Source organism: Carcharodon carcharias, chromosome 2 (assembly GCF_017639515.1).
Source record: "Carcharodon carcharias isolate sCarCar2 chromosome 2, sCarCar2.pri, whole genome shotgun sequence".
Lineage (NCBI taxonomy): Eukaryota > Metazoa > Chordata > Chondrichthyes > Lamniformes > Lamnidae > Carcharodon > Carcharodon carcharias.
In genome coordinates this window covers 238792951-238812861 of record NC_054468.1, presented here as the reverse complement: position 1 = coordinate 238812861, position 19911 = coordinate 238792951, and the positions used below count along the sequence as shown (strand labels likewise).

Genomic DNA, 19911 nt, shown 5'->3' with positions numbered 1-19911 from the left:
CTACCAGTTCCCCTTAATCCACAGCACATGTTATTTCTTCAAAGAACTCCAATAAATTGGTTAAACATGATTTTCCTTTCACAAAATCAGGTTGACTCTGTCTGATTACCTTGAATTTTTCTGAGAGCCCTGATATAACATCTTTATCAATAGCTTCTAACATTTTCTCTATGCAGATGTTAACCTAACTGGCCTGTAGTTTCCTGCTTTCTGTCTCCCTCTTTTTATGAATAAAGGGGTTACTCTTGCTATTTTCCAATCAAATGGAACCTTCCCCAAATCTAGGGAATTTTGGAAAAATAAAACCAATGCATCAATTATCTCACTAGCCACGTCTTTTAAAACCCTAGGATGAAGTCCATCCAGGCCCATGGACTTGTGCCTGCAGCTCCAACAATTTGCTCAGTACCATGTTACTGATTGTAATTTACTCACGTTCCTCCTTCTCTTTCACTTCCTGATTTACAGCCATTTTTGGGATGTTACTTGTATCCTGTATAGTAAAAACCGATGGAAAATACCTGTTCACTTCATCTGACATCTCATTATTTTCCATTATTAATTCGCCAGACTCACTTTCTATAGGACCAATGCTCACTTTGTTAACTCTTTTCTTTTTAAATGTCTACAGAAACTCTTACTATCTCTCTTTCTCTTTTTAGCTAGCTTTCTCTTGTACTCTAATTTTTCTGTTATTCATCTTTTAGTCTTTCTTTGCTGATTTTTATATTCTGTCCAATCTTCTGACCTGCCCATCTTTGAGCAATTATATGCATTTTCTTTAAGTTTGATACTATCATTAACTTTAGTTAATCACAGAAGGTCCTCCCATTGGAATTTTTCTTGCTCGTTGGAATGTATCTATTTCTGTGTATTCTGAAATATCCCCATAAATGTCTGCCACTGCATCTATATTGATGTATACCCTTAACCTAATTTGCCACTTAATTTTAGCTAGCTCTACTTTCACGCCCTCATAATTCCTTTTATTTAAGTTTAAAATGCCAGTCTTAGACCCCCTCTCCTCTCCCTCAAACTGAATGTAAAATTCAGCCATATTATGATTGATGCTAGGGGTGCCTTCACTATGAGGTCATTAATTAATCCTATCTCCTTGCACAATACCAGGTGCAGTATAGCCTGCTCTCTGGTTGGCACCAGAATATGCTATTCTAAGAAGCTATCCAGAAAACATTCTATAAACTCATCTAGGTTCTTTTGCCATTCAGCTTAAATCACTGTCCTCTGAGGAACCGCAAAGGTGAAAAAGCCATAATGGGAGTTATGTACAGGCCTCCGAACAGTAGTCAGGATGTGGTGCATAAGATACACCAGGAGATAGAAAAGATTTGTAAGAAAGGCAAGGTTACAGTGATCATGGGGGATTTCAGTATGCAGGTAGACTGGGAAAATCAGGTTGGTAATGGATCCCAAGAAAAGGAATTTGTGGAATGTCTATGGCATTTTGGAGCAGCTTGTGGTGGAGTCCACTAGGGAACAGGCAATTCTAGATTTAGTGATGTGTAATGAGGCAGATTTGATAAGGGAGCTTAAGGTGAAGGAACCCTTAGGAGGAAGTGACCATAATATGATAGAATTTACTCTGCAATTTGAGGGGAAAAAGCTGGAATCAGATGTAACGGTATTACAGTTGAATAAAGACAACTACCGAGGCATGAGGGAGAAGCTGGCCAGAATTGACTGGGAGATGAGCCTAGCAGGAAAGACAGTGGAACAGCAATGGCAGGAGTTTCTGGGAGTAATTTGGGAGACACAGCAAAAATTCATCCCTAGGAAGACGAAGCATACTAAAGGGAGGATGAGGCAACCATGGCTGACAAGGGAAGTCAGGGACAGCATAAAAGCTAAAGAAAAAGCATACAATGCGGCGAAGAGCAGTGGGAAACCAGGGGATTGGGAAGCCTACAAAGACCAACAGAGGACAACAAAAAGAAATAAGGAGGGAGAAGATTAAATATGAGGGTAAACTAGCCAGTAATATAAAAGAAGATTGCAAGTTTTTTTTAGATATATAAAGTGTAAGAGAGAGGCAAAAGTGGACATTGGGCCACTGGAAAATGATGCTGGAGAAGTAGTAGTGGGGAACAAAGAAATGGCAGAGGAACTGAATAGGTACTTTGCATCAGTCTTCACAGTGGAAGACATGAGTGACATCCCCAAAGTTCAAGAGAGTCGGGGGGCAGAGGTGAGTATGGTGGCCATTACCAAGGAGAAGGTGCGAGGAAAACTGAAAGGTCTGAAGGTGGATAAATCACCTGGACCAAATGGATTACACCCCAGAGTTCTGAAGAGATAATGGAGGCATTAGTGGTGATCTTTGAGGAATTACTGGAGTCAGGGAGGGTCCCAGAGGACTGGAAAATCGCTAATGTAACCCCCCCCCTGTTTATGAAGGAAGTGAGGCAAAAGACGGGAAATTACAGGCTGATTAGCCTGACCTCGGTCCTTGGTAAGATTTTAGAGTCTGTTATTAAGGATGAGATTTCAGAATACTTGGAAGTGCATGGTAAAATAGGGCAAAGTCAGCATGTTTTCATCAAGGGGTGGTCATGCCTGACAAATCTGTTAGAATTCTTTGAGGAGGTAATGAGTAGGTTAGACAAAGGAGAGCCAATGGATGTTATCTACTTGGACTTCCAGAAAGCCTTTAACAAGGTGCCGCACAGGAGGCTGCTCAGTAAGATAAGAGCCCGTGGTGTTAAAGGCAAGGTACTAGCATGGATAGAAGATTGGCTGTCTGGCAGGAGGCAGAGAGTGGGGATAAGGGGGTCTTTCTCAGGATGGCGGCCGATGACTAGTGGAGTTCCGCAGGGGTCAGTGTTGGGACCACAACTTTTCACTTTATACATTAGTGATCTAGATGAAGGAACTGAGGGCATCCTGGCTAAGTTTGCAGATGATACAAAGATAGGTGGAGGGACAGGTAGTATTGAGGAGGCGAGGAGGCTGCAGAAGGATTTGGACAGGTTAGGAGAATGGGCAAAGAAGTGGCAGATGGAATACAACGTGGGGAAGTGTGAGGTCATGCACTTTGGTAGGAAGAATAGAGGCATAGACTATTTTCTAAATGGGGAGAGAATTCAGAAATCTGGAGTGCGAAGGGACTTGTGAGTCCTAGTCTAGGATTCTGTTAAGGTTAACTTGCAGGTTGTGTCGGTAGTTAGGAAGGCAAATGCAATATTTCGAGAGGACTAGAATATGAAAGCAGGGATGTGCTGCTGAGGCTTTATAAGGCTCTGGTCAGACCACATTTAGAATATTGTGAGCAATTTTGAGCCCCGTATCTCAGGAAGGATGTGCTGGCCCTGGAGAGGGTCCAGAGGAAGTTCATGAGAATGATCCCAGGAATGAAAGGCTTAACATATGAGGAACGTTTGAGGACTCTGGGTCTATACTCGATGGAGTTTAGAAGGATATGGGAGGATCTGATTGAAACTTACAGAATACTGAAAGGCCTGGATAGAGTGGACGTGGGGAAGATGTTTCCATTAGTAGGAGAGACTAGGACCCGAGGGCACAACCTCAGAGTAAAGGGAAGACCTTTTAGAACAGAGATGAGGAGAAATTTCTTTAGCCAGAGAGTGGTGAATCTGAAGTTCATTGCCACAGAAGGCTGTGGAGGCCAGGTCATTGAGTGTATTTAAGACCGAGATAGATAGGTTCTTGATTGGTAAGGGGATCAAAGCTTATGAGGAAAAGGCAGGAGAATGGGGTTGAGAAACTTATCAGCCATGATTGAATGGAGGAGCAGACTCGATGGGCCGAATGGCCTAATTTCTGCTCCTATGTCTTGTGGTTCTTGACCCTTCTGCTCATGGGAATAATATTTCCCTATGTACTCTATCCAGGCCCCTCGTGATTTTGTGCGCTTCTATCAAATCTCCTCTCAACCTACACTTTTTTTAAGGAGAACAGCCTTTCTTAGTCTGTCCTCTGAAGTCCCTCATCCTCGAAACTATTGTAAATCTTTTTGCACTCTCTCTAATACCTTCACATCCTTCCTAAAATATGTTGCCAACCATTCGACATAGTATTCCAGCTGAGCCCAAACCAGTGTTTTATAAAGGTTCGCTATACCCCCCTTGCTTTTGCATTTTGTGTGTCTATTTGTGAAACCTAGGATACCTTATTAACCCTTTCTCAACCTGACCTTCCACTGTCGATGACTTTGTGCACATATATCCCCAGGTTTACCTCTGGGCCAGAAGCTCTGGGTTCCAATCACACCCTGGGACTTCATGGCCATGGACGGTGCATTACAGTTCCAGGCAGCAGGCAGTTGAGGGGGTTGTCTGGCCCGACTGTCTGCCTCTTTACCACGGCTGCATTCATGGCCTGGTGGCCCTGGAGAGGGAGCATGTGGTGTCCACCAGGATGCTAGAGCCTTTCTGTGATCAGTGGGCACCATGAGGGCTGGGTTGCATCATCTGAGGAAATTACATTTTAGTTTAGTTTTGTAAACTTCATTTCACGTTTTTGTTTTAGTTACAGTGCCCCACCAGGGGCTGTCACCCCTCATTGATTTTTAGTTTAATTTATTGATTTTGTTTCTAAAAAAGGAGTATATCCCTAGGTACCTCTGCTATTGCAGCCCTTTAGAATTGTGTCCTTTATTTTGTATTACCTCTCTTTGTTCTTCACATTTCTCTGCATTAAATTTCATCTGCCACATGTCCACCCATTCCACCATTCTGCCCAAGTCCTTTTGAAGTCTATCACTATCCTCTTCACAGATCGCAATTCTTCCAAGTCTTGTGTCATCAGCAAATTTTGAAATCTTGCCTTGCACATTCAAATCTTAAATATCGATCAATAAAAGCAGTGGTCATAATACTGAACCCCTGGGAAAGCCCATAATATAACTTCCTCCAACCTGAAAGACAAATGTCGCACCACTACTGTTTGCCGTCACTCCGCCAACTTCATATCCATGATGTCACTGTCCTTTCATTCCATGGGCTTTAACTTTATTGTTGTGCTTATTGTGTGGCCCTTTATCAAATGCCTTCTGCAAGCCCACGTACACCACATTAACCACAAAACCCTCTCTGTTAACTGTCTCAAAAACTCAATTAACAGAATTTGTCCTTAACACAAATCCTTGTTGACTTTCTTTAATTAATCCACATTTGTCCAAATGACTTGTCACTAAATGCAGAGATTAAACTTACTGCCTTGGGGTTACTTGGCTTATTCTTACACCTTTTTTGAACAAGAGATTAACATTTCCAATTCTCCAGTTCTCTGACACCACCATTAAATCAAAGGAAGATTGAAAGATTATGGCCAGTGCCTCTGCAATTTCCACCCTTACTTCCGTTAGCAACCTCAGATTTATCTGTTCAGGTCCTGGTGACTTATCGACTATAGGTGCAGCCAGCCTTTTTAATACTTCCTCCTTATCAATTTTTAACCTACCTAGTGTCTCAACTACCACTTCCTTCATGCTGATTTTAGAAGCATCTTCTTTGGTAAAGACGGATGCAAAGTACTAGTATCTTATCCATGCCCTTTGCCTCCATGAATAAATCGCCTTTTTAGTCCCTAATTGGCCCCACTTGTCCATTTACCACCTTTATTCCTTTAGAAGACTTTGGATTCCTTTTTATGTTAGCTGCCAGTCTCTTCTTATACTTTAATTTTCTTACCTAAAGGACATTTGTGAATCAAATGGTTTTTAATGACTACTCAGAAGTTTTGTTGTAACTTTTACTGGCATTAGCTTCTCATTTTGGGTTTTATTTAATCGAACTTAATTCCCCAGCTGACTTGTTGGGATCTTAACTTGTGTTTTAGGATCATTAGCCTCAGGATTGCTAATCCAGGAACACTGATTCACGATGCTATTATACCCAAGCACAAAGATGGTTGAAATATCTTAAGCCTATTCTCTGTCTCAATGGTGGCACTCTTGCCTCTGAGTCAGATTGTACAACACGAGCATAGTATTAAAGGAGTGCTGCATTGGTCTTTCAGATGAGGTGTTAAATGAGGCTTTGTCTGGGAAAGTAGCCAATTGGGCATAAGACGTGGAGAGAGTAGCCAATCTGAGTGTTTTATGAGGAATGTTGCCTAAAATTGCAAAGGATGTACCTGATTGTGCATCATACAAAACTTTTCAAAATAACTGATGAATTTTAATTGAGACTTAAGAGTTGATATTTAAAATGTTCTTCTTGAGTCGGGCACTGAACGGGTCACTCTTTGTACATTGATTCTAATTTAGATATGAATTGCACTTGTATCATTTCAGCTTCAGAAGGGGAAGCAGATTCGGTTTAAACGAGTTGAGAATTTTATAAGAGACTCCAAGCGGAAGTACCACGATGAAGTGCGGTTTGTTCGAATGGCAAAAAAACCGGGTCAGACTGAAGTGCCCGTGGGACAGAAGTTGGTGTTTGCAGTGCGGCTCAGACCGTGAGTATCATCCAGGGATGAGAAATTTCTGCCATTTGGCGGATTTCCGACATTGGCGTCTCGGAATTCTGCCATTTTAAATATATGTTCTGACCTTCAGAGCTAGTCTAAGGAATGGGGGTTTAAAAAACTGCAACTTTGCTGTCAGATGCTGGCATAGTGATAATGACACTGGACTAGTAGTCCAGAGGCCCAGGCAAATGCGCTGAGAGCGTGTGTTCAATTCCCACCACAACAGCAGGCGAAATTTCAATTCATTTCATACAATGTGGAATTGAAAGCTAATCTCAGCCAGTGAAACTATCATCGATTGTTGTGAAAACACATCTGGTTCACAAATTCAGTAATGTCCTTCAGGGAAGGAAATCTGCTATGCTTATCTGTTCTGGCTTACATGTGACTCAAGATCAACAGCAATGTGATTGACTTTTAACTGCCCTCTGCGATGACCTGGCAAGCCGCTCAGTTTAGGGGCAATTAGGGATAGGCAACAAATGCTGGCCTTGCTAGCAATGCCCACATCTCATGAAAGAATAAGAGAACATTCAGGGAGAGCAGGAACTGACTGCAGAGTTGTGATTGGAGCAACAGCAAGCACAGGAGGCAGGGAACCTCTGTACAAGAAGGAGCATTGTTCTTGCCAGTCCTGCTAGGCATGGTCCTGCCTGGCCCCTCACCCTCTGATTCCCTCTCCCTCCATTCCCTCACACCTGCATCACCTTCCCTCTACCCCTTCACACCACTCTCACACCCCTCTGCCCCACTTCCTCCCACCATCTGCCCTGCTCCCCCTCTCTCCTCACCCCTCTGTCTTGCCCCAGCCCTTTCCGCCCACCCCCATCCCTGCGCTCTCCTCTCCCCTACATCCCTATCTCACTCCTGTCTCCCACCCCACCCATCTCTCAACTTGCCCCCACCTGCCCAAAACCTTGACCGTGTCACCGGGAAGACTGTTCTCACACCTGCCCCCTCCCCCCCAGGTCTGGTCTCCCTCCCACTGCTCTCTGCGTCCCCATCGGTGCAAAGATGTTATTGACTAATGTCCAATCTTTACTTCAGTCAGCTAAATATGTTTGGTTTTGGCAGGATTCATGGGGTCAGTCCAAAGGTGCGGAAAATTGTTCAGATGTTGAGGCTTCGCAAACTCTACAGTGGGACCTTTGTCAAATTGAACAAGACATCATTGAAAATGCTGAAAATGGTGGAGCCCTACGTTGCCTGGGGGTAAGGATCCCCATGAATCTGACATCTTGCTGATTGGTTTACTCATGAACTGTTGATTTGCGTGTTATAGACACCATGACAACAAAAACCCAGGTTCCAAAGGACCTATTACCTGATCAATGTTATATTTGCCTGACTGTAAGATTGTTCTTCAAGAATAGAAGGAAACCTGTTGTCATAAAATCACTAATCCCAGACAGCATTTTCCCATGAACTGCTGCCTAAAGATATATTGCTGCTGAAATTTCTCCTACCACAGTCACTGTAACTTATTTGTCAATGATTGGTTGTAAATTGAGTCAGTGTTCAAGATTCGGACTTGTGCAACTCCGAATCTGACCATCATTTAGCTCAGAAATGTATGCAGAATCTGTGCCTAAAATGCATTTTTCTTAACCTCTTCAATAGTGGGCAGAATAGCACAGTGTCAGATATGTTGTTTGCTCAGTGTCTTTGCTGCATTGCTCTGACTTATTCAAAGGTACTGTGTCTAATTTGCTCAGTGTCCTCTCTCACTAAGTGATTTGGTACATTAGTTGTGCAGTTTTTTGTTCCTTAGCACTGAATAAATTGCAGTGGTTGTAGCTTTGATCACTTTTATATTCACAACTACATCCCATGATGAGTATTTGGCACTGGCAAGGCCAGAGTTGCCCATCCCTAATTTGAATTGCTGCAGTCTATGTGGTCCATGTAGACATACAGTGCTGTTAGGTATGGAGTTTGATGATTTTTACCCAGCAACAATGAAGGAACAGCGATATAGTTCCAAGTCATAAGGTGATCTGTAATGTGGAATGAAGCTAGAAAGTGGTGCTTTTCCATGCATATGCCTATTCTTGTAGATGGTCGAGGTCATGGGTCTGAAAGGTGTTCTTGAAGTATGCCATGGCATGTTGCTGTGGTTACATGGTACACACTGTGTCGGTGGTGGAGGGAATGAATGTTTAATGTGGTGGTTTGGGTGCCAGTTATCTGGGTGGCTTTGTCTTGGATAGGTATCATCTTTTTGAGTGCTGTTGGAGTTGCGCCCAACCAAGCAAGTATTCCAACTCACTTCTGATTTGTGCATTGTAGATGGTGGAGAGGCTTTAGGAGTCAGGAGGTGAATTGCCCACTGCAGAATTCCCGTCCTCTGACCTGTTCTTGTAGCCAACAGTGTTTATGTGGCTGTTCCAGGTAAATTTCTGGTCACCAGTGATCCCAGTTAGATGGTGGTGGGGTTCAGAGATGGAAGGTGGTTAGATACTCTCTTTTTAGAGATGGTCATTGTCTGACAGTTGTGTGGCATAAATGTTAGTTGCCTCTTTCTGCCCAAAACTAAATGTTGCTGCAGGCGGGCACTGACTGTTTCAGGATCTGAGGAATCACGAATGGAACTGAACATTGTACACTCGTCAGCGAACGTTCCTACTTCTGACCTTATGATGAGGGAAAGCCATTGATGAAACAGTTGTAGGTAGGGCACTACCCTGAGGAATGCTGGTAGTGATGCCTTGGGGCTGTTAAAATTGGCCTACAACAACCACAACCACCTTCCTTTGTGCTTGGTATTACTCCAGCCAGTGAAGAAATCTTTCCTCTGATAATCACTGAGTTTAGTTTTACAGGACTCCTTGCTCCCACACTTGGTCATGTCCAGCTTGATGCCAAGGACACTCATTCTTACCTCACCTCTGGAATTCAGCACTTTTGCCCATATTTAAACCAAGGCTGTAACAAGGTCTGGAGCCAATTGGTCATAGAATCATTACAACATAGTTGTCCATTCAGCCCATTGAGACCATGCCAGCTCTTAATTGAACAGTTCAATCAGTCCCCACCCTCTCCCTGTAACCCGGCAAGTTTATTTTCCCCCAGGTGCCCGTCCAATTTCCTTTAGAAATCATTGATTGTCTCTGCTTCCAATACCCTCCTAGACAGCAAGTTTCACATGATTGCTATTTGTTGCATTAAAAAAATGTTCTTCCTCACAATCCCCCTACATCTGTTGCCCAAAACCTTAAATCTATGTACTCTAATCCTTTTACAATCAACTAATGAGAGCAGCTTTTCTTTGTCTACTGTTTCTAAACCTATCAAAATCTTGTACACTTCTATCAAATATCCCTTCAATTTTATGTGGTACGTTGTCAAACGTTTTCTTAAGCATCCATTTACTTTCCCTCCATCAACCTTTTCTGTTTCTTCATCAAAATATTTACTTTGATTAGTCAAACACAATCTGCCTTTTACTAACCCATACTGGCTTTCCTTAATTAACTCAAACCTCGTCAAGTGCTTGTTGATTTTCTTCCTCCCGCCCCCTGATTATTGTTTCTTAAACTTTAAAACCATTGATGTCAAACTCAACAGCTTGAGGTACTAGGTATGTTCATATCTAGGGAAGACTGGAAGGTTATGGAAAACCCTTACGCTGTCTTCACTTCCATTTTAGCAACCTGGGATGCAAACCATCTAGGCCACTATATCCACTCTGAGCATAACCAGCCTTTCCAGTACAAGCTGCCCATCTATTATCTCTACCATCTGTACTTCTATCGATATTTTGTCAGCTTCCCCTTCCTTAATAAACAAAGTATTTTGTTTGGTTTTCTCACCTGGTTCGGCACCTCTAAGCATATGTCACTTTTTGTCCCTATTAGGACTCACCCCACTTCTTAGTACCCACTTACTATTTAAATGCAGTAGAAGAATTTTGGTTTCCCTTTTACATTCGCATATTCTCTCTTTGCCAGTCTTATTTTCCCCTTCACTCCCCTGCTCAACTTTATGTATTTGGCCCGGTGCTCACTTGAAGAATTCGCCTGAGATGCATATTCTCTATCTCCCTCATCGTACAATGAGCTCTGGCTGTGGTTCCTCTACTTTTTCTTTTGTGGGAATATACCTAGCCTATACTGAAACATCTCCTCCTTAAAGATCACCTATTGTTGTGTTACAGTTTTTCCTGTCAGTGTTTGTTCCATTTTACCTCGACTAGATCCCATTTCATCCCATTGAAATTAACCATCTTCCAATTTAGAAGTTCTACTTCAGATTTTCCTTGCTCTTCATCACTAATCTAAACCCTAAAATATGATGATCACTCTTACTCAAGTGTTCCTTCACAGACATTTGGTCCATTTGGCCGTCTCATTTCCCAGCACCAGATCCAGCAGTGCCTCCTTCCTAGTTGGACTGAGAACATACTGATTAACGAAGTTCTTCTGAACGCACTTCAAAAATTCCTCCCCCCTCCTTTCCCCTTCTCTAACATCCCAATTAATTAAGTCCCCCAGTGTCACTCTGTAGTCCTTGCGCATCTCTGTGATTTCCCTGCAGATTTGCTCCTGCATCTCTCTCAATTTGGAGACCTATAGAAACACCCCCAGTAGTGTGATCATATTCTTTTGCTTTTCAACTCTAACCAAATGGTTTCTGTCTTGCCCTGAAGGGCATCCTCCCTTTTCAACTCTGCAATGTCTTCCCGAATCAGTACTACCTGTCTACCTCCTTGTTTGCCTTCCCTGTTTTTCTTGAGCACTTTATATCTTTGAATAATCGCTTTGGTGAAATCCAAACTGAGCATCAGCGAAGTTATTGATAAGCGCTGCTTTGTAGCATTGTTGATAATACCAATGTCACTTTGCTGATGATTGAGTGTAGACAGGGGCAGTAATTGGCTGGATTGCATTTGTTCTGTATTTGTGGACAGAACATAGAACCATAGAAAAGCTACGGTGCAGAAAGAGGTCATTCAGCCCATCGTGTCTGCGACAGCCAAAAAGAGAAAAAAGAAACTAGCTGCTCATTTTAATCCCACTTTCCAGCATCTGGTCTGTAGCCTTGCAGGTTACAGCACTTCAGATGCAGATCCAGGTACCTTTTAAATGATAAAAGCAAAATACTGCAGATGCTGGAAAAACTCAGCAGGTCTGACAGCATCTGCAGAGAGGGATACAGTTGACGTTTCGAGTCCATATGACCCTTCAGAACTAAGACATAGAAATGAGATGAAATATAAGCTGGTAGAAGGGGGTGGGGCAGGAGAGCTCGATAGCGGGCCAGTAATAGGTGGAAGCCAAGAAAAGACTACCAAAGATGTCATAGATAAAAGGACAAAGGGGTGTTGATGGTGGTGATATTATCTATAGGATATGCTAATTGGGACATTAAGGGAAGCAAGCTAGTGGCAGATGGCCCTAGTGCGGGTAGGGTGAGGGGGAAGGGATTGAAATGGGCTAAAAGGTGGAGATAAAACAAAAGATCAAAATAAATTTAAAAATAGGGAAAAGAAAAAAATATCGTTGTAAAAAAATTATAAATTATTGGAAAAAGGGGGTGGGGATGGAGGAGAGAGCTCATGATCTGAAATTGTTGAACTCAATATTAAGTCCGGAAGGCTGTAAAGTGCCTACTCGGAAGATGAGGTGCTGTCCTCCATTTTGCGGTGAGCTTCACTGGAATATTGCAGCAGGCCAAGGACGGACATGTGGACATGAGAGCAGGGTGGAGTGTTGAAACGGCAAGCAGCAGGGAGGACGCTTTTAAACGAGTTGAGCGTTTCAGCCTCAACCACCAACTTAGGCAGTAAATTCCAGATGCTCACCATCCTCTGGTTGAAAAAGTTTTACCTCATGTCCCCTCTAATCCTTCTACCAATCACCTTGTAATTGACCCCTCAGCTCGGGGAAACACATCTTTCCTGTCTACCCTATCTAGGGTTCTCATAATTTGTACGCCTCAATTAGGTCACCCCTTAGCTCCCTCTGTTCTAAGGAAAACTAATCCAGCTTATCCAATCTCTCCGCATAACTGCAATTTTCAAGCCCTGGCAACATTCTTGTAGATCCACTTGCCTTCTCTCCAGAGCAATTATGTCCTTCCTGTAATTTGGTGACCAGAACTGGACACAAAATTCCAGCTGTGGCCTAACCAGCATTTCATACAGTTCCATCATTACACCCCTATTTTTGTATTCAATACCTCACCAAAAAAGGAAAGCATGCCATATGTTTTCTTGACCACCTCGTCCATCTGTCCTGCCAATTTCAAGGACCTGTGGACATGCACTCCAAAGTCTCTCTCTTCCTCAACCCCTCAATAACTTCCCATTTACTGCATATTCCCTTGCTTTGTTTGCCTTCCCCAAATGCATTGCCTCACAATTTTACAGATTGAATTCCATTTGCCATTTCTCCGCCCACTCAACCAAACCATTGATATAATTCTGGAATTGATAGCTATCCTCTTCACTGTCAACTACATGGCCAATTTTTGTGTCATCTGCAAATTTCCCAAACTTGTCTCCCATATCTAAGTCTAAATAATTAATATATACAACAAACAGAAAGGGACCCAACACTGAGCCCTGTGGAATACCATCTGAAGCTGCTTTCCATTCGCAAAAACATCCATCAACCAATACCCTTTGTTTCCTGTCGCTGAACCAATTTTGGATCCAACCTGCCACCTTCCCCTGTATCCCATAGGCTTTCACTTTTCTGACAAGTCTGCCATGTGGGACCTTGACAGATGGCTTACTGAAATCCATGTAGACAACATCCTTTGCACTACCCTCATCAATCCTCCTTGTTACTTCCTCAAAAAATTCAATTATTTTAGTAAGATGATCTTCCCCTAACAAAACCATGCTGACTATCCCTGACCAATCTGTGACTTTCTAATTTATCCTGTCCCTCAGAATTATTTCCAATAATTTGCCCATCACTGAAGTCAGACTGACCAGCCTATAATTTTCTGGCCTGTCCCTCGCACCAATAATGCTCGCAGGCCTCCAACTCTCTGGATCCTCATCTGTTGTCAAGGAACTATTATATTTTTCCGAATACTATTGTGGGATACTTTAAAGCAGTCTTGTGTGTGTATGGTTCTGTGGGGCAAATTTAATTCAGCTAGGGATGATTAGATGGCAAGATTTAAATTATCAAAGAAGTGAGGTGTAAAACAGGGTTTGAAATGGAAATGTGTAAACTCGGATGGGGTCTCAGCAGTGACAGTATGAATGAAATTTGCATTTTTATCTAAGTGGGAAAGGTGTTTGATTTTCAAAGGGACATGGAAAATGTTTGCAGCTGGCAAGATAAATAAGGCAAGGTTATTAAGTTGATTTTTCCCAAAAGCGCTGGCCGTAATGATAACATGAAAGATTGTTATATTCTGGGAAAAATAACTTCTAAAGACAAGTGGAAACAATGGGGTTTACAAATCAAAAGGGATAAAATATATTTAAAGAAGGATGGAAAACTGTGCGAGGTGTGGCCGTGAGACCTGGAAAGCTGACTGTGTGAAACAGACTTGGGGGAAAAGCCTCTTGCTGCCCTGCAGAAATTTACTGTTCCAGTAACCAAAGTTGTGTTAAAAGCCTTTGGAATTCCATTGTCCATTGGGTGCTTCTGGTAATATTGCTGGATGACTTTGTAAATTTGAAATCTACTTGGACTTAAAGGGGGTGTGTAGCTGAAAGTCTGGTTGCTGGAAGTCTGGTTGCAGGAAGTCTGGTTGCAGGAAGTCTGGTTGCAGGAAGTCTGGTTGCAGGAAGTCTGGTTGCAGGAAGTCTGGTTGCAGGAAGTCTGGTTGCAGGAAGTCTGGTTAGAAATTTTGGGAACTGTTGTAACTGTAACCCTGTATGTGTGTTAGTTTTTTCTTTTGTTAATAAATGTTATAACTTAATCTTTAAAACCTAAAAGTGGTTGTGGACTCATTACTTCTGACTTCAGTGCACCAGCCTTCTTGTAATAAATACAAATTGCAAAATTGCTGAGATAGCGTGGCCAGGTTTCACTTGTGGATTTGATCAGCCTTGCAAATGCCACCTGCCATATCATAACAAATTTGGGGCTGTTTGTGGGATTTTTGAAATTTCTTGATTAATTTGGAGTTGGTGAATCTTAAGGCTATGAGAAGTACATTGAACTCAGTTGGTGTTGAGGGATTTTAAGGTGGTTAGACTGCAAATATGGCTTTAACAATTGCTAAGACTTTTCTGGGAATAGGAGATGTAACCCTGATTGGTTTACAAAAAGTAATGAAGGCACAGTTAACAGAATTGGAGGATAAGTTGCAGTTAGGATTGACCGCAGGGGCAAAGAAAGTGAACATAATTGAAGTAATAGAAGAGCATTTGAAATTGGAAAGGATATCTGGAACTAGTGAGTCACAGCTGGTGGTAGTGAGACTTCAGTTACAAATGAAGAAGTTTGAACTTGAACAAGCAATGGAAATTAAAAACTTGAATTAGAGGAAAAGGAAAGAGTATGAGTATTTAAAAGGGAGCAAGCAGAAAGGCAGGAGAGAGAAAGAAAACAGGAAAGGGAACTGGAGAAATTAGCAATGGAAGAAAGAGAACAGGAAAGGGAAAGGCAATATCAGTTTAAAAGGCTGGAGCTTAAAAAAGTGACTTCAGATGCTGAGGAAGGAACTGATGTATAAACAACCACTTCCAACCCAAAACCAAGTGGGGAGATGTTTAATTTGGTACAGTTTGAGGAAAGTTTGAGGAAAGGGGTGTTGGAGGCATTCTTTATTTTGTTTGAGAAGATAGCTAAGCAAATTAAATGGCCACTTGAAATCTGGACATTGCTTTTACAGTTTAGATTGGTAGATAGATCTCACGAAGTATGTGCATCGTTGTCAGAAGAGGTATCGGGGCATTATGATGCAGTTAAAAACGGCTACTTTGAGTGCATATGAGTTGGTTCCTGGTGCATACAGGCAGAAATTTTGGAATGTAAGGAAACAGCCTAGTCTGATATTGAGTTTGAGAGAGTAATACAAAGTAATTTTGACTGGTGAATACGGGCACTAAAGGTAGGGACAACATGTGCAGCACTTAGAGAAGTAATTCTTTTGGAAGAATTTAAAGATACAATTCCTTTGGTAGTTGGAGCTCATGTGGAGGAACAGAGGGTTAAAATAGTAAGGCAAGCAGCAGAGATAGCTGATGATTGAGTTAGTCTATTGATATAAATTTTTTCCGCTACCCTTTTAAACCCAAGAAGGATAGAAAGTGGGAAGGTGAAAGGAAGGCAGCTAGCCAGGGAAGAGAAGGAGCAGCTGAACATTTTCAGAAAGTTTCTCCTCAGACTGGAAAGGAAGATACTGAGGGTAGAAGTGACACTGAAATGTTTTCACTGTAATAAGGTAGGGCACACAAAGTCAGTGTGTTGGAGGTTACAGGGAAAACCTATTGCAGTACTTGGAATGCAGAATAGTCCTGGAAATAAGAGTACTGTGGGTCCTGAGTTGCAGGGGCAAGAAAAAACAGTGGTTTGTGCACAGGTGGAGCAGGAAGAATCAGTGGTAGGTAAAGAAGTGGGAATGTATTCACAATTTACCTAAGGGAGTTTAGAAGGGCAGGTTACAGCAATGTTTGAAGATTTTGTGTGTGAAGGGAAAGTATTTCCATGTGTACAGGGTGGAGCAGGCAAAGATGTTAAAAATTTTAAGGGACAAAGGGGCTAGTCAGCCCTTAATGTTATGGGATAGTGCTATTTGTTATCCAGACGGAGTATTGCAGGAAAGAGTGGTGATAAGTGGAATTCGTGGAGATGCTAAACCTATTCATTGTGGAAGGTAAATTTAAAAAGTAAGTAAAAACAGGTGACGTGATTGTTGAAGTAGTCAAAAAATTGCCCATTGCAGAAGTTCAGTTTATCTTAGGTAATGATATAGCTGGGTCACAAATGTTTGTGATGCTTACTGTAGTCGAGCAGCCTGTGGAGATGCATTCATCAGAGATGTTGCAGAAGGAACATCCTGGATTGTTTCCAGGTTGTGTAGTAATGAAATTACAAACTCTCAGGTTGAAACAGGAAGAGAAGGAATCTAAAAGGCAGGGGATGGATGCTGACATCCAATTAGCTGGATCTGTCTTTGAAAAGATTGTGCAGGAAGAGAAGGTGGAAGAGAATGAGGCAGAAGCGTTTAGTTCGGTGAGTTACAGCAGAAGGATTCACGAATAAAGAAGTTATATCAGACAGTTTATTTGGAAACAGAGGCAGAATGTATTCCAGAATGTTATTACCTTAAAGGTAATGTGTTAATGAGGAAATGGAGACCGTTTCATATTCCAGCAAATGAGAAGTGGGCAATAGCACATCAAATAATCATAGCATCGGGATACAGAAATGAAAGCTCATGAAATCCCAATAGCTGGACATTTAGGAATTTGGAAAACTCAGGCAAAAATACAAAAACATTTTTATTGACCTGGACTGCATAAAGATGTAGTTAAAATCTGTAAATCATGTCACATCTGTTAGGTGACAGGAAAACCTCAAGTAGTGCACCTGCACCTTTAATTCGGATTCGAGCATTTGAGGAACCTTTTACCAGGGTCATGACTGATTGTGTAGGGCCCCTCCCTAAGACCAGAAGTGGAAATCAGTATTTGTTGGCAATCATGGATATGTCTACTGGGTTTCCAGAAGCAGTACCTTTACGAAGTATTACAGCAAAGAGAATTGTAGAGGAATTGACCAAATTTTTTTTTTACAAGATATGGGTTGCCAAAAGAAATATAGTCAGATCAGGGTTCGAATTTCATGTCTGTTTAAGGAAGTAATGAACAGCCTGGGGATAGAACAGTTTAAGTCCTCAGCTTTATCACCCTGAATCACAAAGTGCGTTAGAGAGATGGCATCAAACTTTAAAAACTATGTGGGCTTATAATCAAGACTACCCACAGGATTGGGATCGAGGAATTCCATTCTTGTTATTTGCTATTAGGGATGTCCCTAATGAAAGAATAGGATTTAGTCCTTTTGAATTCATCTATGATCATGAAGTAAGGGAACCATTTAAGTTGATTCAGGAGAAACTAGTAGGTCAGATTTCAGAAACTACTCTCCTGGATTTTGTGACAAAATTCAGAGAAAGATTGAAAAGAGCATGTGAGTTAGCTAAGGAACGTTTAAAGATGTTGCAGCAGGTGATGAAGACAAATGCAGATAAGAGGGTCGAAGCTTGTAGTTTTGTTGCTGAGGAAAAGGTTTAGTTTTGTTACCAGTGTCAGGTGAAATATTAAAGGTGGCAAGGTTTAGTGGGCTTTACAGGATTGAAAAGAGATTGAGTGAAGTAAATTATTTAATAAATACCCCAGACAGAAGAAAGAAATGTCTTGTAAATTTGCTTAAAAAGCGCATTGACAGGGAAGATAACCAAAAGGAGGAATTAGTAGTAGTAGCTAAAGGGAAAGAGGTAGAAATGAAGGATTCTGAAATTGACTTTCCTCTAATAAAATTGGACAATGAGGGGGAACTGAAAAATTAAAATATAATTATGAGTTACCTTCCAGACAAGTGTCAAAATGATTTGGAAAAGCTGTTGCAGTCACATGAAGCTATTTGTGGGAATAAGCTGGGGAAAACAAATTTAGCGACGCATGATGTAGATGTGGGAGATTCCATTTCAATAAGGCAACATCTTTATAGATTAAATCCAGTAAAATTATCTCATGTACAAAAAGAAATCGAATTCCTGCTTCAGAAAGACATTATAGAGTCTAGTTGCAGTAACTGGAGTTCACCTATTGTGATGGTGCCAAAACTGGATGGAGAACACAGACTGTGTGTGAATTATTGAAAAAGTAAACTCAGTGACAAAGGCAGATTCATATCCTATGTATTTGTGTTTCTTACTTAAATGTAAGTAGCCCCTTTTAAAAAGAATGTGTTTTTCTAATTCTCAGCTACTTGATGACACTGCCTAACAGCAGTTTCTCAGCAATCAATGAACTTAGGTTTCTCCTGTGATGTTAGCTGCCAGGTGCTGCTGACCCCCTAGCTCGGGGTCCTCCTCTCGCACTCTCCTCCATATGCTGCTAACTGCCTGTCCCAGGGTCCTCCTCTCGCTCTCTCCTCTAGGCGCTGCTGACTGCCTATCCCAGGGTCGTCCTCTCGCACTGTCTTCTAGGTGCTGTTGACTGCCTGGCTCCTCTCCTCTAGGTGCTGCTGACTGCCTGTCCCAGGGTCCTCCTCTCTCACTCTCTAGGCGCTGCTTGCTGGCTGCCTGCCCCAGGGTGGTCCTCTCGCTCTGTCTAGCTGCTGCTGGCTGCCTGTCCCAGCATCGTCCTCTCGCACTCTCCACTAGCACTCCCCTCTAGGCAATATTCCATATTGCCAGGTAGATTCCAGAGTTGTAGCTATACTGAAACAGGTTGGCTAGGGGGTGAGTTCTGAAGCAGAAGCCTTGAGAACAACAGCTGTGATGTTGTCAGGGCCCATGGTCTTTTGTGTATCCAGTGTACTCAACCATCTGTTGATATCTTGTGGAATGCATCGAACTGGCTGAAGACTGACAGTTAATAAAGCATATAGTATCCTGGTCTTTATTAATTGGGGCATAGAGTACAAGAGCGAGGTTATGCTGAATTTATATAAGACCCTCGTTAGACTTCAGCTGGAATATTGTGTACAGTTCTAGGCACCATATTATAGGAAGGATGTGAATACATTGGAGAGAGTGCAGAAGTGGTTTACGAGAATGGTTCCAGGGATGAGAAGCTTCAACTGTGAGGATAGATTGGAGAGGTTGTGACTGTTTTCCTTGGAGAGGAGAAGGCTGAGAGGAGATTTGATAAGTTTTCGAAATCATGAGGAGGCTGGACAGAGTTGATAGAGAGAAGCTTTTCCCGCTCATCAAAGGATTAAGAACAAGAGGGCACAGTTTTAAATTGATTTGCAAAAGAAGCAAATGTGATGTCAGAAAAAACTTTTTCACACGAGTGGTTTGGGTCTGGAATGCACTGCCTGGAAGTGCGGTGGAGGCAGGTTCATTTGAGGCATTCAAGAGGGCATTAGATTGTTTCTACTCAAATAATGTGCAGGGGTACAGGGAAAAGGCAGGGCACTGGCACTAGGTCATAATGCTCATTGAGAGCCCCTGCATTGGGCCAAATGGCTTCCTGTACCTTAATGATTCTGTGATGATCAGGACCTCATGAGGAAGACAAGATGGATCAACGCTCTGGATTTCTACCAGAAGGCGGCTGCAGATGCTTCATTGAAATGGGGGTGGTTGTGGAGACTCCTCCTGTTAGATGTTTAATTGTCCACCACCATTCGTGGCCTCAGAGCTTTGAACTGATCCATTGATGTGGGATTACTTAGCTCTACCTATAGCATGCTACTTAAGCTGGTACTGTGTTTCTGGTCCTGTGTTGTAATTTCATTTGGTTGGCATCTTATTTTAAGGTATGCTGCTATTCCTGGCATGCTCTTTGGCTCTCCTCATTGAACCAAAGTT

At 42.1% G+C, this 19911-nt stretch overlaps 1 protein-coding gene across 3 annotated transcripts in view; it reads left to right on the top strand.

The window, feature by feature from the left end:
- Positions 1-19911, top strand: part of rpl7l1 (ribosomal protein L7-like 1) — a 40765-nt gene that overhangs the window by 2366 nt on the left and 18488 nt on the right. For 2 of the 3 annotated variants that reach the window (XM_041182889.1, XM_041182888.1), the window contains exons 3-4: positions 6275-6438; positions 7525-7662. In XM_041182889.1, the coding sequence (XP_041038823.1) occupies positions 6275-6438; positions 7525-7662 (302 nt within the window). The remainder of the gene's footprint in view (positions 1-6274; positions 6439-7524; positions 7663-19911) is intronic. The other variant, XM_041182890.1, reaches the window with a different exon arrangement.